At 39.2% G+C, this 27361-nt stretch overlaps 3 protein-coding genes across 6 annotated transcripts in view; all 3 read left to right on the plus strand.

Annotated features, from left to right (window-relative positions):
• Positions 1-297: 297 nt before the first annotated feature.
• Positions 298-27361, plus strand: part of LOC136284394 (tetratricopeptide repeat protein 28-like) — a 49226-nt gene continuing 22162 nt past the window's right edge. Inside the window, exons 1-6 of one of the 4 annotated variants that reach the window (XR_010719184.1) lie at positions 311-415; positions 834-986; positions 2809-2946; positions 5373-5511; positions 7488-7528; positions 9893-11185. The gene's annotated coding sequence lies outside the window, so the exon portion shown is untranslated. Of the gene's footprint in view, positions 416-833; positions 987-2808; positions 2947-5372; positions 5512-7487; positions 7529-9892; positions 11186-27361 lie in introns of those variants that run through there. The other 3 variants (XM_066174685.1, XM_066174688.1, XM_066174689.1) reach the window with 3 other exon arrangements.
• Positions 13949-16853, plus strand: LOC136284354 (nephrocystin-3-like). Its single transcript, XM_066174577.1, has 2 exons — positions 13949-15962; positions 16002-16853. The coding sequence occupies exons 1-2, from the start codon at positions 13994-13996 to the stop codon at positions 16013-16015; spliced, it is 1983 nt and encodes a 660-aa protein (XP_066030674.1). The 5' UTR covers positions 13949-13993; the 3' UTR covers positions 16016-16853.
• Positions 21904-27361, plus strand: part of LOC136284401 (sorting nexin-6-like) — a 40040-nt gene continuing 34582 nt past the window's right edge. Inside the window, exons 1-4 of the mRNA XM_066174710.1 lie at positions 21904-22111; positions 24115-24190; positions 26040-26125; positions 26377-27236. The gene's annotated coding sequence lies outside the window, so the exon portion shown is untranslated. The remainder of the gene's footprint in view (positions 22112-24114; positions 24191-26039; positions 26126-26376; positions 27237-27361) is intronic.

Raw genomic sequence — 27361 nt, forward strand, 5'->3', positions numbered from 1 at the left:
CCTTCCTTTCCTCCTGAAAACTATGTGATCCCAACCTCTCCCTTAAAAAAAAAACATTTCCTCCAGCCCCCCAGGCTATAAAAATGACTCTTTCTTTAGTATCGCTGCTAACCCAGAAATTAAGCCCGAAACGACAAAACTTCCTTAATGATCCCCTCCTCCTAACCCTACTCCTACCTACAATTTAGTCATCTGCTGTTTGAATGACCTGGATTCTTTCTAATGAGATCAGGCGCAAATCTGTCTGCTGCTGACGTTTAGTTGTGAAAGTCAACACGCGAAATGTCATCAGATATGCTGCGCTCTGCAAGTTGGTTTCACTTTTGAGCGTGGTTGCTTCCGAGCAGTACTTTGTCATTTTGTTGGCTGAAAACGTCGACTTGTTCCCGCGATAGTTCCTGAAATCCTCAACGAAGTAAGTATAGATCATTTGTAATCAAGATTCGAGAAGAAAATTCCGAATAGCGTTTGTTTACAACGAGACCAAAGCTCGGCGTAAGACCATTAAGGGTGTTGTTAAATATTCTTGCTCGTAGACTCAAACTGAAAAGCTTAACGGCTCTATGAACGAGTTTAACCCTGCTTCATTTTAATCATTTATCAAATGCTAAGTCGATTTCGTTTTCAATACAACAAATTAGGAATTTGTCCTCCATTCATTTTCAGAGCTATTGTTTCTCTTAATTAGACGGAATTAATACGATTCTTGATTTGCTGAATGGTAAATCTTATCTCGTATGAAGAAACTGTGGTTATTCATCGTCGTTAAATACAATATCAGCTAAAGTATAATCGTTTATATTGCGCTTTGTTTTCACCTCCGATGTACGTAGATCGAGACGTTTTGATTTGAAGAAAACGACTCAGAGTCTTTTTCGTGCGAACTCGGCCATCACGATCTATAGCGACAGTGAAAATATCGAGAGACAAAGGATACCACTTATCGGCCATAGTTGTTCCTCAAGGCAATAAAATTAGCCTCGCTGGTAAGTACATTGTGTTATAGAGTAATTTAGTTGTTTCTGTAGCAGGCCAGGACTTGCTAACTTTGAAACTGAAACTAAACATACACTTGCCTTTGGACAACAGCAAGAAATACAGTACTAGTCTTCGATTTCGAGATTGAAAAACGATCGTGATCTTTCTATCTATTTAGTCATTGCATGTGTTTTGATGTTGGCGAAGTTTTGCGACTGTTGATTGTCTGAGAGAAACAAACAGACAAAAACAACTCCGCAGTCGATTAGAGATCCAATATTTCGAATTCACCGTCCAGTCCAGAAACATTTTCCCCTAATTTTGTAAAGTTACACGCTCTTAGCTTGCTGAGCATTTTGATGAAGAAAGTGTAAGGTTTGTTTTATTGTTGAAAATTGTGAACTTTAAACTGAATTGTGTTCGTTCAAAAGTTTTACCTCTGGTGAAAGACTCTCAATTTAGAGCATTTTCCTTGTTTGCTCCAAGAACTGTCTCAATGCGGTTCGAAAAAAAAAATTTATCAGAACATTCTAGAAGAAGACACGGGAATATGTTTGACCTCTGTCCAAGAGCTTACTCCAATTACTTAAAATATAACACCAGACACGACTACAGTAAGAAAATCGCCAAATTTCTGCTTTGTATTCAGTGAGGGAATGTGGAATGGTGTGCAAGTTAACCCCCCTTCCCTTCTCTCTACAACCCACTCCTGCCGATTCGAGAATTTCGTAAAATATTTTCTTAAGGACCGAAGAAGGGATCAACGCACAAATGTGACGTTTGCGGTTGTTTACGCCTTCAAAAACCACGCGATGTCATCGGATTATTATTATTTGTTAGGGTCACAATACGTAACACACTGGTTTTACTTTCGTGTTCCTGTTTACGAGTTGAAGGCTGGTTGAGCATGGGCAATTTTTGTTTGTTGTCTTGCGTGTTTCAAATTTTGACAAACCCACTGTTGTACTTATTGCATAGATTCTTTGAAAAAGATATCTTCAGTCTGTTAAAAAAGGCTTCTTAAAATCGAATGTGTTATCCTTGTTACTCTCCTAAAAAGGACTTTGATCAAAACATTCTTGAACATAATTTAAGTTCAATTGTTGTAGTAATCATATCAGGCACGGGTGTCTGAAGATTGCTTCTTCATCTGCCTTTCTTCTTGAGTTAGGATGACAGAATGGTGTGTATGTAAATGGCCCCCTTTCCCCTCCACCCCACTTTCGCTGATAGGGAAGTTTTCTAGCGAGAAATACAGTAGTAGTCTTCGATTTTGAGATTGATAAAGGATCACGAACTTTCTTGTCGGTTTAGTCATTCCGTATGTCTTGATGTTGGGGAGGTTTTGCGAATGTATGTTGTCTAAGAGAACACCATAGAAACAACTCCGCAGTCGATTGGAGATCTTTTTGAATTCACCGTCGTCCATTAAAATAAACAAGCATACATTCAGAAAACTGATATTGATACGACACACGCTGAAGGAGAAGGAGCTTAATAAAACAGTTTCAGCAAAAAAAGGTGAAATTGCACAACAATTTCTACAATTGTCACCCAAGATTAGTGAAAATGTCAAAAGTGACGTTATTTGATGCACTTAATGATTTGACCATCTGCTGATGTGCTGCGTGTGTCAAATGAACGAAAACACTGCTTTGTTTTGTTAGAAAATAATGCTGGAAAAAGCAAAAAGCAGATTAACCCCGATACCATTTCGTTAAAGCAGCAGAATTTTTGGTGTGAGAATTATCCATTTTTTTATGGACAACAGTACAATATGGAATAAAGTATAATCGTTTATTGCGCTTTGTTTTTACCTTCAATGTGCAGATCGGGAAGTTTTAATTGCAATCCTTCTTCGTGCGAGGCCGGCCATCACGATCCAAGCGGCAGTGAAAAGATCGAAAGACAAACGATAGCATTTATCAACCTTAGTTGTTCTTCAAGGCGCTGAAATTAGGGTCGCTGGTAAGTACATTTTGTTATAGAGTAATTTAGTTGTTTCTGAATCCGGCCATGACTTGCTAATTTTGAAACTAAAACTAAACATATACTAGTCTTCTATCTCAAGATTGATAAAGGATCAGGAACTTTCTTGTCGATTTAGTCATTGCGTATGTTTTGATGTTGGGGAAGTTTTGCGAATATATGTTGTCTACGAGGACACCGTAGAAACAAACTGACAAAAACAACTCCACAGTCGATTGAGCGAACGAATTCACCGTTATCCAAAAAAAAATTTTTCCCTAATTTAGTAACCTCAGACGCTCTTTGCTGGCTGTGCATTTGAATGATGAAATTGTGATTTATGTTTTATTGCTGAAGATTGTGAACTTTAAACTGAATTGTTCGTTCGAAAGTGTTTCCATCCGTGAAAAACTCTTAATTTAGACCTTTTTCCTAGTTTGCTCCAAGAATTGTTTCAATGTGGTTTAAAAACAAAATTTGAGCAGAACATTCTAGAAGAAGACATGCGAATATGGTTGACCTCTGTTCAAGAGCTTACTCCAGTTACTTGAAATATCACACCAGACACGACTGCAGTTAGAAAATCGCTAAATTGCGTATTTTCTTGGTGTTGTCTTTTGTCTGCTTTGTATCCAGAGAGGGAATGTGGAATGGTGTGCAAGTAAACCCCCCTTCCCTTCACCCCAGAACCCACTCCTGCCGATTCGAGAATTTCTTGAAATATTTTCTTAAAGGCTGGGGGGGAGCTGATGTACTTGGCTTTCCCACTTTGTAATGTTTTTACCTACATCGAACTAAACAGTTCTGCTTACACTTAACGGATCAGCGCATAAATGTGACGTTTGCGGTTATCTACGCCACCAAAAAACACGCAATGTCATCGGATTACTATTTGTTAGGGTCATAATACCTAACACACTGGTTTTACTTTGGTGTTTTTTGAAGTTGAAGGCTGGTTGCACATGAGCCATTTTTGTTTCTTTCCTTGTGTGGTTGAAATCTTGACTCTCACACCGAAATCAAAACCGATTGTTTTACTTATTGCATAGATTCTTTAAAAAAGATTTTTACAGTCTGTCTGTGAAAAAGGTTTTTTTAAAATCTAATGCTTTAACCTTGTTACTGCTCTAAAGAAGGGACTCTGATCAAAACATTCTTGACCATATTTTAAATTCGATTGTTATTATATCACGCCAGGCACACGTGTTAGAAGCTTGCTTCTTCATCTGTTGTCTTTTTGAGTTAAGGATGTAAGAAAGGTGTGTATATTAATGCCCCCCTCCCCACACCCCCCCCCCCCCCCCCACCCACACTCTCGCTGATGGGGGAGTTTTCTAAAAAACTACGTACAGGACCGGGGAGGGGATTATATCCCATACCCTAAAGTAAGCAACTCCTTCGTTCTACTTGTTTTAGTCATTCAGTCCTTGGTTATTCTGAAAGAGGACTTTGATCCAAACATTCTATAACAGGACGGTGAAACATCGTTGACCTCTGTTCAAGAATTCACATTTTCTTGCTTAAAAAATGTCACGACAGAGACTCGTAAGGTCAGCAAATCACCAAAATTTAGTATTTCCATGCTGTTCTATTATCTACTTACCATTTATGTGAGCAATGTGAAATAGTGTCTAATGCGAGGAATTTTTCACCGACTTTTGTAGAGGAGAGTAAGTTTGAAAAATTTTTAAGATCAACAGGTCAAGGCACATTTTTGTGTTAATTTGCTGGGGGCCAAAAATGGACCAATGATGAAACCAACGCGAAAACAATTAATATAATACCAGCAGGGTGCAGCTATTTAGGGATGTGAATAATGTGCATTACGACAAAGCCAGATTAGCTTTCGCTTTTGAGTTCCTCGAGTGTTTTGTTGACTACAGAAAGCAGCCTATGTTCTTTATCGCAAATGAAGTATGCATACCGCACCAAAAGGTTTCTAAAACTTAAACGACGGTACGTGTACTTCAATCCATTTACATGAAAGTTATGTGTAGCAGTTAAAACTCGTTTTAAACGGAAAATAAACACGCATACATTCTAGAATACTTATATCGATGCGACACAAGCTGGCGGAGAAGGAGCTTACTAAAACAGGTTTTAGCAGAAATGTGAAATACACCAGGGATCTCTACTATCGTCACTTTACATTAGTGAAAATGTTTAAAAGTGACGTTATTAGACACATTTCACGATTTTATCATCTGATATGCTGAGTGTGTCAAATGTACGAAGGAACTCCTTTGTTTTGTTAGACAATAATGTTGAAAAAAGCAAAAAGCAAAAAGCAGATTACCCACGCTACCATTTCGTTAAAGCAGCAAAACATTTTGTGTGAGAATTATTCATTTTTGTTATGGACAACGGTACAATATGAGATAAAATATAATCGTTTATTGCACTTTGTTTTTACCTTCAATGTACAGATCGGAAAGTTTTGATTACAAGCCTTCTTCGTGCAAGCCTGACCATCAGGATCCACAGCGGCAGTGAAAAGATTCAAAGACAAACGAGAGCATTTGTCGGCCTTAGTAGTTCCTCAAGGCGCTGAAATTAGCCTTGCTGGTAAGTACATTGAGTTGTAGTATAAATTTGTAGTTTCTTTAGCTGGCCACAACTTGCTCATTTTGAAACTGAAACGAAACATCTAACTGCTTTTGGACAATAGCAAAAAAATGCAACACAGTATATGTGTACGTGACAAACGATAGAATTTATTAGCCTTAGTTATTCCTCAAGGCACTGATATTAGCCTCGCTAGTAAGTATATATTATGTTATAGTGTAAATTTGTAGTTTCTGTAGCGGGCCATGACTTGCTAATTTTGAAACTGCAACTAAACATCTAACTGCTTTTGGACAACAGCAAGAAACACAGTACTGGTCTTCGATCTCGAGATGGATAAAGGATCACGAACTTTCTCGTCGATTTAGTCATTGCGTACATTTTGATGTTGGGGAGGTTAAATGTATTTTGTCTAAGAGAACACCGTAGAGGCAAAGTGGCACAAACAACTCCACAGACGATTGGAGATCTTTTCGAATTCACCGTTGTTGTTTATAAACACTTTCCCCTAATTTTGTAACCTTATCCGCTCTTGGCTTGCTGTGTATTTTGATAAAGAAATTATAAGGTATGTTTTATTGCTGAAGATTGTGAACTTTAAACTGAATTGTTCGTTCGAAAGTTTTTCCTCCGGTGAAAGACTCTCAAGATAGAACTTTTTCCTTGTTTGCTCCAAGAATTGTTTGCATGCAGTTTTGCGCAGAAAATTCTAGAAGAAGATATGCGAATATGTTTGACCTCTGCCCAAGAGCTTACTCCAATTACTTGAAATATCATACCAGACACGACTGCAGTTAGAAAATCGCCAAATTGAGTATTTTCTTGATGTTGTCTTTTGTCTACTTTGAATTCAGAGAGGAAATGTGGAATGGTGTGCAAATGAACCCCCCTTCTCTTCACCCCAGAACCCACTCCTGGCGATTCGAGATTTTTTTTTGAGTTAGGATGCTAGAATGGTGTGTACATTAAAGAAAAATTTGAGCAGAACATTCTAGAAGATATCCAAATATGATTGACCTCTGTTCAAGAGCTTACTCCAATTACTTGAAATATCACACCAGACACGACTGCAGTTAGAGAATCGCCAGATTTAGTACACTCTTGAAGTTGTCTTTTGTCTGCTTTGTATACATGGAGGGAATGCAGTGTAATGTTTGCAAGTAAACCTCTCTACCCCTCTCCCCACAACCCACTCCTGCCGATTCGAGAATTTCTTACAAATATTTCCTTGAGGACCGGTGGAGAAGAGGTAACGTGCTTTGCTTTCCCAGTTTTTATTTTTTTCACTTACCCCGGACTTAACAGCTCTGCTTACACTTAAAGGATCAGCGCACAAACGTGACGTTTGCAGTTATCTACGTTATCCAAAAAGACGCAATGTCACTGGACTATTATTTGTTAGGGTCACAATACGTAACACTCTGGTTCCACTTTCGTGTTCCTGTTTACGAGTTGAAGGCTGATTGCGCATAAGCAATTTTTGTTTGTTTTCTTTCCTGGTTGAAATTTTGACGCTAACACAGAAATCAAAACCAACTGTTGAACTTATTTCATAGATTCTTTGAAAAAAGATTATTAAAGTCTGTGAAAAAAACTTTTTAAAATCTAATGTTTTATCCTTGTTGCTGCTGTGAAAAGGAGTTTGATCAAAACATTCTTGACAATATTTTAAATTCGATTGTTGTAGTAATCAAGCCAGGCACCAGCGCCAGAAGGTTGCCTTTTATTTCGGTTTTTTTCTTGAGTTAGGAATGTTAGAATGATTTGTATATTAATGCCCCCCTCCTTCCTCCCTCCCCCCCTCGTCTTCACCTGATGGGGGAATTTTCTGGAGAAATACCCACAGGACCGGGGGAGGGGTGATATCCCATACCTGAAGGTGAACAACTCCTTTAGTCTCCTCGTTTTAGTCAATCAGTCCTTGGTCATTCTGAAAAAAGGAGTTTGATTCTAAATTGTTCAACCTTTGATTGCAGACAGTTCAAGTATTCCCAAGTTTTGTCAAACTTCTAGAACGGTATGTATCATTTAACTCACTGATTCGAAAGTAAGTTCCAAGTAACCTTTTAAACGGAAGTTGCGTGACATGTGACTCACGCAGTCACGGTTAGGTTAAGATTGAAATAGGAGAGGTGATAATTAGAGTGATAGGTTTGAGGAGAGAGCGTTGGAAGTTTGTGATGTGGTGAACGTTAATGATAAACAATGAAAGAATTTGACGATTGAGAGTACAGTGTACCCCACAAGTTGGGTACACTTTTTCTCTAAATTTATTTTTGTTTCCGATCTCTAGCTTCACAGCAATTATTTCTTTCCTTTCGCCGAGAAGCCACGGGTTACCATAGCACGTAAATTAAAGTTAACTATCACGTGTGGTGTGTATCATCATCCTCATTATCATCATCATCGCTTGTTGGGCCAGTAGGTGTATAAGGCCGTCACATTGTCCGCCCAACCCCCCTGCTGCGTGCCGCCACACCAGCCACAATCCAGCTCTTCCATATCGCCTTGCCTTTTTCCTCTTTCAACAGTCCCTCTCCAACTGGTCTTTGGTCTCCCTCTCGCCCTTTGACATTCTGGTGTCCACCCCAATACCGCAAAAAAGTCGTTCACACCTTCTCTCCTGAGTAAATGTCCTAAACAGTTCCACTTTCTTCTTCCCACCTCGCAACTAATTTTATTGATGTCTACCATTTCAACTACTCTCCTGTTTTTCATTCTTTGCTGCCATCTGGTCCTCAGTATCCGTCTTAGGCATTAGTACTGAAAACTTTTCAGTCTTCTTTCATCGGTCTTTGTGATTTTCCATGTTTCACAACCATGTAGCAGGACCGATCGGACTAAAGTCTTGAATTGGCACATCTTGGCTCTCTTTCCTATTCTTCTGGCTACCCACACCTTCCATAGCCTCTGGAATGCACCTCGTGCCTTCTGCATTCTGTTCCTAATGTCTTCACTGCCTCCACCTTTCTTGTCTACAATAGCTTCAAGATACGCCACCACAATGCTCTCCCTGTTCGTTGCAAACTCCATCCTCAGTGTCTTGCTGTTGTCTTCCTCATGATCCAATCCATAGTCAGTAGGAATAAGAATCCTGACATTACGCATCCCTGCTTTACTCTTGACTAAATCTTGAACCAGTCTGATATCTCCCATCCGTCGATTACGGCGCATTCAAACCCTCCGTATATCCCTACTGCCACTCTCACCATCTTGCACGGAATTCCATAGCTCCCCGTGGTGTTCCGCGAGCTTTCTCTCTGTACCGTATCAAAGGCTTCTTTTCAAAGTCCACAAAGTGCGTGTGCAGACTCGCCCTCCAGTCGTTTGCCTGCTCTAAGATGTTTCTTTAATGTAAAGATCTGTTCAGTTGTATTTCCATTTGGTCTAAAGCCGGCCTGCTCTTTTTTAAGCTTCTTGTCTAAACCTTTCTTGATCCGTTCTAGCAGCATCCTGTGGAATATTCTATTGATGGTGGGTAGCAAAGTCACTCCTCTCCAATTGTTACAATCACGCAAATCACCTTTCTTAAATATATTGACAACAAGTCCCTTCTTACACACTTCTGGCCACCTTTCTCTTTTCTAAAGCCTGTTATATCATCAGTCTGCCCACTTGCGGTGTATTCCATGTCAGCCCTTAGTAGGTCTGGGCACTGGCTTTGTTTTCCTGAACGCATCCTTAACCTCTTGTATTCGCCATCTTCCTATATCGATTTCCTCAATCTACTCCAGTTCTTCTGTTTCTTCTTTCTCTTCCACCGGATTTGTGGGGTCATCTCTGTTTAAAATTTTACTCAAGTTCTCTACCCAGCTCTGCAATCTTTCTTGTGATTCTGTCTTATGCACCCCCAGTTTGTCTTTCACACGCAATTCTCGCCTCCTCTGTTCCCGGCTATTGTCTTGTTTATGCTGTTTAGCTCCTCGTTTCTACCATTCTCAGCGGCCTTGTCTGTTGCTGTAGCCCTTTCCTCCAACCAATTCCTCTTATCCTCCCTAGCACTCCCTTTCACTTCCTTTTCTTTCGCACTATACTCCTCTCTCTATCGCTGTTCAAGTCCTTCCAATCTCGCACCCTCTATATTAAGTTTTGCGTCTTACCCCTCCTGAATTTTTTCCCACGTCGTGTCTCCTATCCTTGGCTTGCTCTTCTTTTTTACCTTCCAATAACTTTCTATGTGGCATCTCTGTACGTCACCAAGATCTTGTTGTGCTTCCTTTGAATCTTCTATATCTTATATCGTTGCAAACCTGTTCTTCACTTAAATGTTATATCTCCCCCTGATCTCTTCACTTTGCAAGTAACACACGTCAAATCTCATACTTGTTTTCTTCTTCCCATGCGCCTTTGCCAACTTTAGTCTCATTCTGGTTCTCACCAGGTAGAAGTCACCATATACGTCTGCTCCTCCCATCACTCTCGTGTCCGGAATCGATGTTCTCATGCGTCCATTCACAAAGACATGGTCGAGCTGGTTAACAGTCTTCCCACCTGGTGACTTCCAGGTTAGCTTATAGATCTCTTTACGTGGGAAACTGTTCCAATTACAACTAAGCCATTCGTACCACAGGGATCACATAACCTTTCCATTATCATTCATGACTCCGACACTAAAATTCCTCAGTACCTCCTCTCTGTTAATGTTGTTACTCCCGTAAGCGTTCAGGTCTGCCATCATCAAAATCATATCATGACTACTGCAGCTTGCAACAGAGTCTAGCAGTTGATTGTTAAATTCATCCTTTCCCTCGTCCATCGTATCGTCTGTTGGTGCATATGCTTTTATTACCGTTAGCTTTTGTGGTTTGAGTAGAATCTTGCCTTAATGGTCCTCATGCAGATTGGCATCCATTCCATTAAGGCTCTCTTTGCCCTCACACTCATCATGATGGGGACTCCTCCTTGTTGCATTCCCTTATCTCCCACGTACGCCACCCTCTCATTACCTTGCAGTGTTCTTGATCCCATCAGCATGCTTGAACTAAGGGAAGAGTGATCATTGATGTTAGGAGACTTGCAATTTATCTTTTGTAAGATTACCATCACCAATTACTTCACAAGCTGAAAAAAACTACCAGCTCAGCAGAAGACGATAATCGTACAGCTTAAAAACTCCCTTGTCATTGACTTCGACCATGAGTTCCCTGCGTAATTTTGTTCTTGGGCTGAGTGATTCAGTGTCAACATTTTAACCTAGTTTTTTCTCTCTAATATGCGAAGGGGCTAAATCAGGTGAGATCTGTCGAGTTCCATATTTCAGGTCGACTGTGTCTCGAAAAATACCTATCGTGGAACCAAGTGAACACTGAAAGAAAGAAACAAATTAACAAATAAGGAAGCAAGAAGATGGTTTCTTTCACATATAAACCGTATCCTGGTTGCTCTGAACACTTCTCTGTATTATACTGACGTTTAAGTTATGAGTGACAGTGGATCTTTACCACTCTCTTTTCCTCCCTTTTATTAGCCCTTGACGCCATCGAGCAAATTGTTTTGAAAGCGAGAGTTTTTCAATTGCCCTTACTTCCTCTCTAAAATATAATTGACATGTATCAGCGAAAATATCTTGGTAGGTAAATAAATATTCACACCAAGTACCACAAAACCGTTAAAGGATCAGCAAAAGTATAGCGACCTACTCACATAACCGAATTGGGTACTAACATAACTATGGTTTTAATAGGATGTAACTGATGATGGCCAGTAGGTTGAAGTACACCACAGAGCAACTGAATTACTACAGGATTTGTTACGTTGTCACTGACATACTAACTGAGGGTCTGCGAACCATCTTCAAACAAGAATGGGACAATCGATACAAGACAACACTGGGAGAATGGAAAGATCAACCCAAAAATGGAATGGACTTCTGGAATGGCGAGTCTACTCGAAACAGAAAAAGAAACGCTGTGCTGTTGACAACCATGAAGAATGGCGATAGAGCTGAGTGGGATTGTACCATGCTGTTTTACGCTATCCTGTATTCAGATTGCATATATTCTCTCAATCCATCAATTAGATCAAATGCGGACGACTTAAGGAGATTTCGAAATGAAGAATTTGCACATATGCCTCGGGGCCACCTCTCCAACGGAGATTTCCAAACTGTCATTACAAAGGTTAAAACTGCATTCCACGCACTCGGTCTCCCGTCATTGGAAATCAACGAAGTTCAAAATCAGACAAACTTCTTAACGGAGGAGTTAAACGAAGTTTTAAGGAAGGTTGACGACTTGAAACAAGAAGTTAAAGACAAAGAAGAGGAACTTCAAGTGAAAGAAGAACAGAGGCTTGCCCTAGAAGAGCAATTAAATTTCGATGTCTCTCCATTTTGTATTCTCCCTCCCAAACCTAGCCACGACATCGCTCCTCGGGAATCTGAAGTTGGTGAAGTTTTACAAAACCTCCAAACACTAAAAGACGCCAATGATGGGTTGAGCATACTGTATTTGTCAGGAAATCCAGGAAGTGGAAAATCTCAGCTGGCCCGTTTAGCAGCCAGGCGATTTTACGACGTGGTCGAACAAATACCTTCTGCAGCTTCATTTGTCATGACGTTGAATGCTGAAAACTCAGAAGCACTTTTGAAATCGTATGTCCTTTTCGCTCAACATTGCAATTGTCCCGGGTATGAAATAACAAACACTTACCGCTCCAAGGATTTGAACACAGACGAGAAGATTTCATATTTCAAGACCTTAATAAGTACAAAAATTGAGCATTACGCTTCATGGCTGTTAGTAGTTGATAATGTGACCAGCGAATCTCGTACAAGCGATTATTTGCCAGATGCAGACAGCGAGTTGTGGGCAAGGGGTCAGATGCTAATAACAACAAAAGACACTGCGTCTATACCGTTGTCAAGCTCTTCCATACAAAATATCTCAATCAGCGCAGGAATGCAACCTGATGATGCGTGCTTTCTGCTTAACCTCCTTTCTGGTATCTCAGATGCCAAGATGGAAAAAGAAATTGCGAAAGAACTAGACTACCAGCCACTTTCATTGGCAGCCGCAGCCACGTATGTGAGACAAGTTCGTCAGAATAAAGGAACCTCGAAATTTGGCTGGACCGACTATTTGAAGAAATTGGAAGAGGGGAAACGAAGCAATACTGAAAGCATTCTTGCTGCGACAAATCCAGCCTATCCGCAGACCATGACCAAAGCAATAACACTCGCTGTCGAAATGGTGATGGAAAATGATATAATTTTGCATCACATGTTCCTTTTTCTTTCAATGTGTGCATCACAGCCGATACTGCAAGACATTATTATCGAGTATGTTAAAACAACTGATGACGAATTTGAAGATGAAGATATGCTAAGAACGAGGATGAGTCGATGTTCACTGTTGCTAATTGAAGAAGAATCAACTGGTGTTTATATTCGAGTCCATGGTGTCGTTCTTGATGTTATTAAATCTGCGACAAAAGGTTTCGCAAAGGATCAAAGCCACAAAGTGGTGTATGGCGCGGTAATGTCTTTCTCAAAATTTGAAGAGCTGGAATCTATTGTTGTGGGAACAAGAATAGTTCCCCATCTTACAACGTTGAGCTTACTTAAGTAAAAATTGAAGACATGTCACTCGGGAAAGGAATACCAGAAGCGAGCAATAGAGCCTTGTGTAATTTTCCGGATGCCCTTTGGAGCCTTACTAACATGTGCCTAAACCACAGTAGGTTTAGAGCGGCGCTAGTCTATGGTAAATGGCTGTTAAAAATTCAGATGAAACAGCTGGGACCTGAGCATGTTGATGTTGCAAGGTCTAACAACAATCTGGGTACTTTACACAGTGATCTGGGCGACACAGATGAAGCAAAAGACTGCTATAAGCGTGCACTGGAGATTCAGATGAAACAGCTGGGACCTGAGCATGTTGATGTTGCAAGGTCTTACAACAATCTGGGTACTTTACACAGTCATCTGGGCGACACAGATGAAGCAAAAGACTGCTATAAGCGTGCACTGGAGATTCAGATGAAACAGCTGGGACCTGAGCATGTTGATGTTGCAACCTCTTACAACAATCTGGGTACTTTACACAAGGCTCTGGGCGACACAGATGAAGCAAAAGACTGCTATAAGCGTGCACTGGAGATTCAGATGAAACAGCTGGGACCTGAGCATGTTGATGTTGCAAGGTCTTACAACAATCTGGGTACTTTACACAGTGATCTGGGCGACACAGATGAAGCAAAAGACTGCTATAAGCGTGCACTGGAGATTAAGATGAAACAGCTGGGACCTGAGCATGTTGATGTTGCAAGGTCTTACAACAATCTGGGTAATTTACACAGTGATCAGGGCGACACAGATGAAGCAAAAGACTGCTATAAGCGTGCACTGGAGATTCAGATGAAACAGCTGGGACCTGAGCATGTTGATGTTGCAAGGTCTTACAACAATCTGGGTACTTTACACAGTGATCTGGGCGACACAGATGAAGCAAAAGACTGCTATAAGCGTGCACTGGAGATTAAGATGAAACAGCTGGGACCTGAGCATGTTGATGTTGCAAGGTCTTACAACAATCTGGGTAATTTACACAGTCATCTGGGCGACACAGATGAAGCAAAAGACTGCTATAAGCGTGCACTGGAGATTAAGATGAAACAGCTGGGACCTGAGCATGTTGATGTTGCAAGCTCTTACAACAATCTGGGTACTTTACACAGTCATCTGGGCGACACAGATGAAGCAAAAGACTGCTATAAGCGTTCACTGGAGATTAAGATGAAACAGCTGGGACCTGAGCATGTTGATGTTGCAAGCTCTTACAACAATCTGGGTACTTTACACAGTCATCTGGGCGACACAGATGAAGCAAAAGACTGCTATAAGCGTGCACTGGAGATTCAGATGAAACAGCTGGGACCTGAGCATGTTGATGTTGCAAGGTCTTACAACAATCTGGGTAATTTACACAGTGATCTGGGCGACACAGATGAAGCAAAAGACTGCTATAAGCGTGCACTGGAGATTAAGATGAAACAGCTGGGACCTGAGCATGTTGATGTTGCAAGGTCTTACAACAATCTGGGTACTTTACACAGTCATCTGGGCGACACAGATGAAGCAAAAGACTGCTATAAGCGTGCACTGGAGATTCAGATGAAACAGCTGGGACCTGAGCATGTTGATGTTGCAAGGTCTTACAACAATCTGGGTAATTTACACAGTGATCAGGGCGACACAGATGAAGCAAAAGACTGCTATAAGCGTGCACTGGAGATTCAGATGAAACAGCTGGGACCTGAGCATGTTGATGTTGCAAGGTCTTACAACAATCTGGGTACTTTACACAGTGATCTGGGCGACACAGATGAAGCAAAAGACTGCTATAAGCGTGCACTGGAGATTAAGATGAAACAGCTGGGACCTGAGCATGTTGATGTTGCAAGGTCTTACAACAATCTGGGTAATTTACACAGTCATCTGGGCGACACAGATGAAGCAAAAGACTGCTATAAGCGTGCACTGGAGATTAAGATGAAACAGCTGGGACCTGAGCATGTTGATGTTGCAAGGTCTTACAACAATCTGGGTACTTTACACAGTCATCTGGGCGACACAGATGAAGCAAAAGACTGCTATAAGCGTTCACTGGAGATTAAGATGAAACAGCTGGGACCTGAGCATGTTGATGTTGCAAGCTCTTACAACAATCTGGGTACTTTACACAGTCATCTGGGCGACACAGATGAAACAAAAGACTGCTATAAGCGTGCACTGGAGATTCAGATGAAACAGCTGGGACCTGAGCATGTTGATGTTGCAAGGTCTTACAACAATCTGGGTAATTTACACAGTGATCTGGGCGACACAGATGAAGCAAAAGACTGCTATAAGCGTGCACTGGAGATTCAGATGAAACAGCTGGGACCTGAGCATGTTGATGTTGCAAGGTCTTACAACAATCTGGGTACTTTACACAGTCATCTGGGCGACACAGATGAAGCAAAAGACTGCTATAAGCGTGCACTGGAGATTCAGATGAAACAGCTGGGACCTGAGCATGTTGATGTTGCAAGCTCTTACAACAATCTGGGTACTTTACACAAGGCTCTGGGCGACACAGATGAAGCAAAAGACTGCTATAAGCGTGCACTGGAGATTCAGATGAAACAGCTGGGACCTGAGCATGTTGATGTTGCAAGGTCTTACAACAATCTGGGTAATTTACACAGTGATCTGGGCGACACAGATGAAGCAAAAGACTGCTATAAGCGTGCACTGGAGATTAAGATGAAACAGCTGGGACCTGAGCATGTTGATGTTGCAAGGTCTTACAACAATCTGGGTAATTTACACAGTCATCTGGGCGACACAGATGAAGCAAAAGACTGCTATAAGCGTGCACTAGTAATTTATATCTCCAAGTATGGTCAAGAACATATAAGGACACTAGAGGTCAGCAGGAACTTATCTCGGCTAAAACAGAAAAGAAAGAGAGTTGATGACCTTGGAGCTGTTTTGGAAAAGAAGAAATGAGACTCGTGTTAATAGTTTAGTAACTGTGCTGATTCATAGACGTTGTTGGTCTTTAATTTAGGTTTACTTGTTGTGTTTTCTTTGCACGTGAGAACTTAGATCGTTTTAATTTTTTCATAATATCTTGCATAACTTGTGCTTTTAATATTCCGATCTGGAAACTCGCACAATTCATGTGTTTTTTTTTTATTTCTGAACAAGTAGTTCATTACTTTCTCATTTCTTAGGTTGCTACAAAAGGTTGTAGTTCGACGGATAATAAACAGTCAGAATATGCACCCAAGTAAAGAATTTCTCAAGTTGCTAATCATTGCTGCTTTTTCAGAATCTTGCTCTTTTAAATTTATGATTTTTATTCATATTCATAATTAAGAGAGAATATCCATAAAAGCGGTCCGGCCGATCTAGCTTGAAAAATAGATTTCGCTGATTTCTTGTACATTGAAAGACTTTCATGTCCTTATTCTAGAACCACAATCCACTTCATCTGATCTTCAAAATTTATCAAGTTATGAGAGATTTTCTGATCACCCCAGCGAACACTCGTGGCGACCCATGTTGAGGCTCAAATTAAAGGCAACATTGGAGGTCGATTTTTCGAAAACTGTCATGCCCTTTATAAAACAAACACCAGAACGATTTAACAAAAACAATGACTTACTAGCTGAAAAAAGAGTAGAAATAGATATTATTAGAAATTAGAACAAAATCCATGATATTTCGCTGTTCACAGGAAACTTATTAAAGTTTTTCACTTAACGCTTCAGTACTATATAATTGAAAAATCGAAAAGTGCTGTTCACCTCCCGTTCCCGCTCCTCTCTTCCCCCCCTACCCCCCGCCACTTGTCATCAAGGCCCACGTGAGCCTCAATCACTAGAGTCTGATCAGCGGTTGTCTTAAAGAAATAAACATCATTTGTTCCGAACTTCGTAGAAGGAAAATCTCTGGATAAACTAATTTGCTAACATGCCACAGGATACTAAAAAGAAAATCCCGTTACTTCTTCATCAGTAACCGTTTAACATCCAAGGTTGAGTGGAAGTAACCTCTCATTCTTGTGGAATCGAAGAGCGAACTTCGATAAAGATCTTAAACGACGCGGTGAATGATGATTTTAGATGTATAAAATTCATATATTTGCACTGCGATGAAGAAATGAAATTAAGAGCTCCTCGCAGCTAAGAACACTACTGAAACGAGTAGTTGAAAATAGGACCTGAAAAAAATTCAGGCCCGTACAAGTCCTTTTTTCAACTACTCGTTTCAGTAGTGTTCATAGTGACGCAGTGAAGTCTCCCAATGTACTGGCTCACAATTCCTAATACCCACATTCCTACATACTCCTCTTTCATCTTGAAGTAAATTTTAAACGAAAGTTCAAGTTTTTTTAAATTGGACTGGAGGGTTGAAAATATTAATTTTTGTCACACAGGGCTCTCTCCCCTTCTCCCTGGTCAAAGATTTTTCATGAAAGGCTAATTAAAGCCTGGATAGCGCATGGGTGATCATTATCATGTCGTAAAGAAGTTACTTGCACGGGGATGGGGTTATTTATTGATGAAAAAAGTTAGAAAGATTGTTGTTTGTCTGAAGGTAGAATTGTAACATGTTTTGCTTCTCTATAACATTGCGGGACACGAGTGAAAAAGAGAACAAATGCGGTATTACAAACACTTTTGGAAAACGAAATTGAAGATACATTTTTTGATGAGATACTCTTGTTAGATGACGAAACTGATAAAGATCCAAATCCAACTAAGAATGAAACATTTTATTCTGAACTCGTAACTCTACATTGCACCCAAAGTGTATCTTTGATTGTAACGTATTACACTGTCCAAGGGATTGGATTTGAATTGTCTACGTGGGCGGTTTTATCGTTGAATTGCGGCCATTTTCTCCGTCATAACGCTTCCCTCGATGCCTGTAAGAAGTATTGAACCTTTCCTCTAATCCTTATAGACCTTCCGCACTAGAACCCATCAATAGATACTGTATAACAAGATCCAAGTGACATTATAATGAACTCGTGGATATAACGTGCAGAATATAATTGGTTATTTCGGCGGGTCAAGTCTAAGTTTACCAAAACAACCTTGACATTTGATTTCCACTCTCACAACAGTGTTAAGAGGAAATATTCAGTTGTTCAAATTGTGATAAAAGGGCTATTGCGCAGTACATTATCGGTACAAAATTAGCCGTCATCTCTACAAGAGCTCTCCTTAATTGATTTACCAAAACTAACATTGGGTTCGCATCCTATATAAGATACATGTATGCTCTCCCCAGACTTCCTAGGCCGCGTTAACGCGTTGCTTTTTCCTATGCATTGCATATCCACGGCTTAAACCGGTGAAGGTAGAACTATAACAAAAAAGAATCTCAACTCAGATTATCTGAAGTCGTCAAACTATTTCCTTAGGCTTTAGAGTGACTGTTTCGGAGCTCCGCGTAAGTATGTGGTTCAGTGTTCAGTAACTGATAATGGGAATGAGGACTCGGAAACTGCAATTCTTTAATTTCCTCATAGACACGGGTATTCATTGGATCTTCATATGCTGGATTGTTGTGTCCCCTGGTCTCAGACGTTGTTCGCTGAGGTCTTCTGAGGGAGGAACGATAAAATAGATGAGAAAGAGAGAAATGAATCTTTAACTAGCTCGCATGTATTAAACCTTGCTATGTGATGCCATGTCATTCAAGCGAACGCGCCCTGAAATTCCGAAACAAGAAAAAATCTTAACTTTGTTAATGCCTTACTCGGCCAAAATAAGAATATTTGTTTTGTGCTTTGTGCGTGAGTTGTTGTGTAGTGGAGGTAACCTTCAGACGCTAATATTACAAAGGATACGGGAAGAGAATATATCAAAGTTGGGAATTGCAGTGGTTTGGTAAATAGTGCGCAGGAACAACTGATCGAGAGGTTCAAATTTGAGCCACGGTAGGGTCACTGTGATGCAATCTTGAGGAAAATACGTTACTTCTTTATTGTCAATGTGATGCTTTACACCATTGAATATCGACGGCAAGTGGCAAACTATCAGAGAAACTTGATGAATCGGTAAGGGAATAGGAGGGGAGGGGGGAGGGGAAGAAGGAAATGTTTTTCAGCGATGAATAAGCCTGGCATTCAGTACGATTTGTTAAATGCTCCCTGTTGTTATTTTACTGATACATGTATTTTACTAGCTCTGGCAATTTTGCTTGAACAACAGGTTACCCCACCATCATCCTTGCTTTGCTCAGGCCAATTTACCCTTCCCAAGCCTTTTCACCTCTTTATCTTCCATTGTAACTCAACTCTATCGGTTTGTATTCCACTTTTGAAAAACCACGACGGCAGTAAAAATAACAGTAAGAAATTCTTATGGTGACGATAATGACAACCATAAAAAAAAAATTAAAAAAAAAAAAAGAAAATGATGCTTTTGACTTACATTCTTTGCTTCCACACACAAAAGATGGCGACAGCAACTATTACAATGACTGGTACAACTATTGCCATGGCAATGATGACATTGAGAAGGTGACCTGATGTCCCTTGCCCATCGGCATTTGACGTTTTGGAATTTGCTGATGAAAATAAGAATTGGCAAGCGGTTAAATACGAATATTGTTTACAGCAGTACAAATAAATTCATCACAAGTCAAAATAAGACATCTTGTATAATTTTTTTTAAAGACCTTCACAGTTTCCTTGCCATGCTAACTCGCCGAATGTTGATGTTCCAAATGGACAAGGGACACAAGAAGTCTGCGCCTCTTTATCTTGGTAATGATGCACTGCGCATGTCTGGCAATCTGAGGTATTGTGTAAGTATCCAACAGGACAGCTCACCATAAATAACAAAAAGGGTCGAAGATATTCAAAGTGTTTGACGTATCATCAAGCTGTATATAAAAGCCATTTCAGAGCTGTTTGAAGCATCTATTTGTATAGCTAAGCAAGTGCATTGTGTTTTCGATAGTCATATTACAATCATTCTTCATCCTCATGTGAGGAACCTCACTTTCAAGAGAAAGGTTTTGTACTATGATTCAGTTGAAAGAATGATTTTTTGGTTCTTGGTTATGGTATACTTCCTTCGTTGAGTTAATTACATCTCTCTTATTACTTACGATAGGGTCTAAACTTAACCAAGTACTCCCTAAACATCAAGGGCCTTAAAAGCTATACGAAGATTCTAGTCTAAGTTAGAGTATACACTTTCAATGCGTTTTTTTCAACTCCCATATTTTTTGGAATGCCTTCTGCGAAGAAATTCTGCGCCTTTGAAAAATTGTTGATCTAGGGTAGGCAGCCAATCGTATAACACCTATTTTTTTTTTTAAATAAAACAATTATAAAGCGGAAGTGAAATTGCTTTTACGGCCACTTTGGAAAACTCGGGCATTTCAGAAAATTTCATAGTTATAGGAAAGTACTTGGCAAACGTAAAATAAAAATTCTCCGGCTATTCTTTCATTTGCATCATGCCTCTCGCTGCTCCTGTTTGTCCGATACGTTAAAAAAAATTTTATAGAATACTCTCTTATGGAAAATGCCAGCGTAACCAACATCATTGGACAAAATAAGAACCTTTTAAGCACAAGAGTTAACCAGTCACTTTGTTTTTTGAGATTCTTAGGAATTTGATGATAACAAACTCTGCTCACCACATTTGGAGCCTCTTAGAACCTGTCCACTATCACATAAAAGGCGCACGAAGCGGACTTGAGGTGGTTTTGAAGCATCGAAAACTAAGGAAATCCCACTGATATTAAGATTCACATCTGTTGGTTAAACTTTAATAATAGGTTACTGGAAATTTCTTCAGTTGTCTGATTAAGATCAGCTTCGGTCGTGTTCCCGGGCAGTGGAACTTTCAAATCAAAACTAATGGAAAGTGAAATTCTTGATGAGAGCTGATTACTTCCTAAGTCTCTCTTTCGAAGTGTTCCTGTCTGGTCTCCACATTCCACCTCGACATTTTCGATTGTGCATAGCCCAAGTGAATTGCAGTCATTATCTGGTCCCAAATAAGTGGTGTAAAGTGCGATAAAGTTGCTGGCGATCTGCTGATGAATTTGCTGGCTGCACTGATCAGGTAGTGGATCTGAATTTTGAGCAGAGTCGTCGGCGTGTTTCGGTAACAGAAGTTTTTAAAATGAATAATTGCTGATTGTTTCGTTTGGCAAAACGCGGATGAGTTACAAATGCAATCGGATCTTTGACTCCCAAAGCAAGGACTCCATGTTGTAAATGATTGATATAGATATTTGAAATGCAACAGTTAGCTGGGAGACGATTCGTTTCAGGCTCACAGTTCAGCGGTACTCATTTGTAATCCTGTGTGGAGAAAGGCCTACGGATTGTGAATAAAACCCCTTCCTATGAACAAGACCAGGAGCCCGTTCCTCGAAAGATCCGGGAAGTAAACGGGCCAGGCGGATTTTGTTTGCCATGTTTCTTTCGAGAGAGAGATTTTGAAAAATTTGAAATGCAAAGAGTAAAGACGCAAAGGAAAGAAAAAGAACACACTACTGTCTGGACCAAGACTTGCATCATCATTGCGTATAATTTAATTTGTAAATGTTATATTTGTGCTTCTGAAGTTAGTGGAACTTTGAAAATTATGCCCGAGGGTTGAATAGGAATCTCTCGACTCGGACTCCAACACGCAGACTATGGGGCCTCCACACCTCCAATTCTTTCTGCAAATGTACCATATGTAATTCAAAACATTTTTCATAAGCTACCCAAGCCCCTTACGTGAGCAACGCCTTATTTATCAGGCCTAACAAGGCCAAAAAATATTTACATGGCTGCTAACTTTGCCTTTTTGGTAGTAACGATCTAGAGTCAGTAGCATCGTTGCCATAAGGTATTTTCCATGGATGCAGCCGGTACTTTGTCGTTTGGAAACCATCCTCTTGACGTACTACACAAATAGAACTCTGCTGGTGGTTTGTTAGCGAAGTGAGATAGGGTGGTTACCAAGCGCCGCACATCGAGCTACTGAACTACACATCATAAAGGACTCGTAAGACAGAAATTCAGGGACGATGTGGATTTGGGTTACAGAGGAATGTTCAGAGAAATGGAAGAAAGGAGAAAAACAGGTATATTTTAATGTTGAAACAAAGTTTATGGTGGAGTAAAGAAATTGAGGATAACCAATGGAAAGAATGAAGTGATACTCCATACAGCTCTTTATACATTTCCTAAGGTGCTGATAAGGAGAATTTGTTTACCAATCAAAAGCTTCTTTTGTTGATGATCATTTCCTTTACACTCATGACCTTAACTTGTGATTTAGGTGTGATATTGTAAGGAGAAATTTGATGTTAGTCACTGTTGGGATATCTTAAGCAAAATTCAAACTAATATTGATGCAAAGTTATTCTCTTGTGGTATTTTTATTGACCTAAAAAAGGCTTTTGATACGGTGGATCACTCAATCTTACTGCACAAATTATATCATTATGGAGTCAGAGGAATAATTAATAACTGGTTCTCTTCGTACTTGTTGAACAGGAACCAGTCGACTCAAATTGGTTCAACCGTGTCGAATATAGAAGAGATAGTTTGTGGTGTCCCTCAAGGGTCTGTACTTGGCCCCCTTCTCTTTTTGATTTATGTTAACGACATTTACCGTTGCTCCCAGATTTTTGAGTTTTACCTATTTGCTGACGATACTAACTTGCTTTATTCAAACAAAGATCTTAAGGATCTTGAAAAAGTTGTTAATGATGAACTCGCAAAAGTGGGTGACTGGTTGGACGCAAACAAACTTTCTCTTAACACTAGTAAATCTAACTTTGTTATTTTCCATCCTTACCAACGCAAATTGGACTACATAGTTCACTTGAAAATTTATAATAACGATCTTAAAAAAAGTGTATCTCTAGAACAAAAAACTTTTGTGAAATATCTAGGAATTCTGATAGATAATAACCTCTCTTGGAAGTATCATATTGATTATATCTCATCTAAAGTTAGTAAAGGAATTGGTATAATTGCCAGGTTAAGACATCTTGTCCCATTTGCCACACTTCTTAACATCTACCGCTCCTTAATTGAACCCTATATCTCTTATGGTCTTATTGCCTGGGGACAAGCTGCTAACACTCATTTAAATAAGGTTCTCATTTTACAAAAACGTGCTCTACGACTAATGTATTTTGCGGATAGCAAATCTCATAGTGCCCCGCTATTTGTTAACTCCAGAATCTTACCAATAACTATGCTCTATTCTCATTTGGTTTCCTCTTTGATGCATGACATTGATAATCACCGTGCCCCGTCTAATATTTCTATGCTCTTTATCCACTCCGAGCAGGTTCATCACCATTTCACAAGATTCTCAGCAACGGCTAATCTGTACGTTAAAGCGTCTAGAACTAACCAACTTTTATTTTCTTTTGCTAGAATAGGTGTTAGATTGTGGAATAGCATCCCAAAAGAACTTCGTATTAAAAACAGAACCCCGTTTAAGCGTGAACTTAAAAATCGCCTGTTAAAACTTTTGGAAAATGAGGAGATGAATGTTGATATACGCTGCTCAGAAATTTGTAAATATCTCTTGATAAAGTAACTCTTCGTTTAAGTCTTGTTTCAATTGTATTATATATCTTGATAACTTTGCAATTGATTATTTAATTATTCAACGGACTTAATTTTATTTTATTTTATTTAACAATTGTATTTTTATTAATGATTATCTTTGTTTAATTGTATCGGTATGTGATCCTTAGCAGAGACAGCACTTGTTTTAGAAGGGTGGCCCGCCTAGAATAGCTTGCTAATTGCGGGTCACCTAGGACTGTGATAATATTGTATTGCTAACAAATAAAATTGAATTGAATTGAATTGAATTGAAAGGGTTAATTTTCCATTTAAGTTTTTTTTCTCCCAGTGAACTGGCAAAATAAAACCAAAATGATCAAGAAAACAACCCAACAAGAAACAGATCTTAGAGAAACTTCCTCAGGAAAGATTCAGTTTTTCTTGAAGATATTATTTTCTCTAAAATTTAATATACTTTCTGGGAGACACTGTTGGTTCTCATGTTTACATTGCATATTAGCCCATCTCACGAATTAAAATTTTTAATGTTTTTCAGATTTTTTTAACTTGTTGTTGGCCACCCAGCCTTTTCAAAAGATGAAGATTTGCAGAAGGTTTTGAAAGAGGAAAATGTGAGTTTTTCAAATAATAAGATACTCTTACAGTTATTTGGCCATGATCCCTGTGAGTGTGGGTGATTTTTTTCACCAAATTTGTAAACTGACATACTATGGCCATATATACCATAGGTATATTTTTCATAAAATCAACAATAATTGTGACTATTTTCATCTTAAGTGGTCATAAATGTTTTAAAGATAAAATCAGTTGACACAACATCCACTGAGCCACCTCAAAGGGATTATGTAGAAATGGAGTGAAAATTGAACTGCAATTCACTGCAACAATAAGCTCTTCCACCAGTCAATGTTGTAGAATGGTGTAAAACAATTAAAGAAACATTGTACATGAGAAGAAGAGTTGAAAGTAAGGAATATAATTGGTATGCTATTCCAGAATATTGCCATTTCAATGGTAGTGTGTTGACAATTTTCTCGCTGATTGTATGTGTATGCCTGGCGGATTTCTTTTGTAACAAAATGTCTGTTGCAACTTGGTAAAACTAAGTTTGATAAATATATGTTATTTGCCCGCTGGGAGGTCCGTATGGTGAAAAACTGTGACCTCGAAAGAACTTGAATGACTTATGGCCGTAAATACGGCAAGATCTTCCATAAACCGAACAATTTTTGAGTGAGTAAATGGTAGTTAAAATAGAGGTGATGCAAATTTAAGAGAGATGCCTCAGCAAAACATTTTCATTTCCGTAACGATAAAGGTGATTTAAAAGGCTTCCAAACAAACTTTGAAATATTATTTTTACAAGTATCTGTCACAATCTGACACCTGTCAATTAGAGAGCGCGCAAGAAAAAAAAATCGTAGGAACATTTGAAAACCAACAGAACTAGTTTGGCAAGGACTGTCAAGACAATGTTTTTTTTAAAAATCAGTTAATGATCTAACGGAAAGTATTATTTACTCTCATCGACCATTCATTCATGTACGAAGATTTACCTCTGTTCATTAAGTAAACGGCGAGGAAAGTAATTGAGTAAATTCAATTTTTTATTTTGAAGTTGTGAGAGTTTGCTCGTTTGTTTGCTGTAATGGCGTGTTTAACTCTGATCTTTCCTTCACAAAAACTAAATTCGAACAGCACACTCCAACGAGACACAAGGGAATTTAATGCAGCCTTTTCTCAATTCCTTCAATTTCTGTTGTGCAATTTAAGGTACAAATGTCCAAATTGAACGGAATTGGAAAGACTCACCAGGAGCGTATATTTGTTGTAGAACTTAAATTAAAACTTCGCTCGCTTTTTTTTCCCTATGAACAAATTGCTCGAGAAAATTCAGATATTAAAGGAATGAAAGTTCCATCGTTCAGTTTAACTGTAACCAAATACCTCACGTTTCAACTTTCTGGGTACTTTTTGTGAATGATTAAAATTAATTTTTTAGGCTGCTTGTCAACCAACGTAATGACACTATTGTTTATACAAATTCATTCTGAAACCAATATTTTTCTGTCAACCAAAGTGATTTGATAGAGAGAAAAGGGAGGATTCATAAGTTATTTATCGGCTTGAGGTAGTGACCGACATGTTTGCTTAAAAATACTGCCCAGCTGGAAAACGAGGTATATTTATGAAAAATGATAACGAAAGTTGGGATGTACTCGGCGACTCACGAAAGCGTTACCGTGGCCCGTGGGCAGAGATAGGAAAATACTGACCGGGTAAAGAACCAATCAGATTGCAAGATTCGTTACCGTGCCCTCTAAAGAAACAATAATCATTATTAAACTCCTTGCTCTGAGAAATTAATCTCTTTTCAACTCAGTGATCAGTGGCTTAATGGCTCTCTCATGCTCATACACTTACAGTGTAAGGTATAAACACTTTTTTTTAATTACATAGCTTGCAGTGAGAAGCAAAGTGAAAAAGGGTCTTAGGACAAGTCTATATCATGAGCTGTGGATGATCTCAGGCATCATAGTCACAAGGTACAAATTGTTCCAGGATTTTTTCTGTTTTTTTTGTTTTGTTTTGATTTTTTTATCTAAGAAGTCTTTATTTAGTAAAATTGTGATATCACTGGATTATTGTTTAATTACATACAGTGTATGTCTCATTCAGGGCTGTAAAATATGAATAATTGTAGTTTGAATTGTGGTATACAGAGAGACTGTTTTTACCCTTCACACCCTAACATCAGTATGTATATTCTCCACACTGTTCTCTAAACATTTTCTAGGATGCTGACATGTTTAACAATCAAGAGCTTCTCTAGTCAGTGATCAGCTCCTTTATTCTCCTGACCTTGATGTTTGATTCAGAGGGGATATGGCAAGTAGAAAATAGATGTCAGTCACTCTCAGGGGTTAAACTGCTGAATACTTGGTCCTTCTTTATCAGTGTTAACCCTTTAACTCCCAAGATCTGATTGTAAATTCTCCCCTTTAGCTGCTACATATTTCCCTATAAATTAGTTGTGAGAACTTGATACTAGATCAAGATAAAAGCTTCTACCTGACAGGTTTGAATATTCTCATTACCTGTTTGCTGAATAATTAATGCATGGATATTATAGGGAGAAGTTTCATGTTAATCACTTGTGAGAGTTAAAGAGTTAAACCCTTTACAGGCCTCTCACCAGCTCATGTTGCTCCAGGCCTCATTCTCTCCTGCAGGTGAAGAAGCACTTGAGCCAAAGTGCAATTAACCCTTAAACTCCCAAGATCTGATTTTCAATTCTCCCTCTAGCTGCTACACTTGTCCTTGTAGATTAGCTACGAGAATTTTGTGTTCAATCAGCGTAACATCTTGTACCTGATGAGTTTGAGTATTCTGATTACCTATTTGCTGAATAATGTATGGATACTATGGGGAGAAGTTACATGTTTATCAGTTCTGGGTGTTAAAGGGTTATAGAGGCCCTGCTTACAGATGACCTTCTTCTTTTTTTTTAATTTAACCATTATGCGAATGACTTAGTCTTCCTAGAAATACAAATAACCAGAAGTTGTTCCTCTTGGTTAGGATCTTGATGAAGAATTTCAGAAGAAAAGAGATTTTGTGAAGGAGTACACACCACTTACCAAGGAGACATATGGGGTCAGTAGTTGTTATATTTTTCCAAATAGAATCTTACTCCAGGGGTGCATTATGATTCAGTCATTCTCTTTACTGTTTGCCATACAATTCATATGATGTTTGTTCAGAGAATTTGGTTTTGGATC

Source organism: Pocillopora verrucosa, chromosome 11 (genome assembly GCF_036669915.1).
Source record: "Pocillopora verrucosa isolate sample1 chromosome 11, ASM3666991v2, whole genome shotgun sequence".
Classification (NCBI taxonomy): domain Eukaryota; kingdom Metazoa; phylum Cnidaria; class Anthozoa; order Scleractinia; family Pocilloporidae; genus Pocillopora; species Pocillopora verrucosa.

What these genes read in the sequence shown, in the direction of transcription:
- LOC136284354 (XM_066174577.1), top strand. Translation starts at nt 13,994, where the DNA reads ATGAAACAGCTGGGACCTGAGCATGTTGATGTTGCAAGGTCTTACAAC.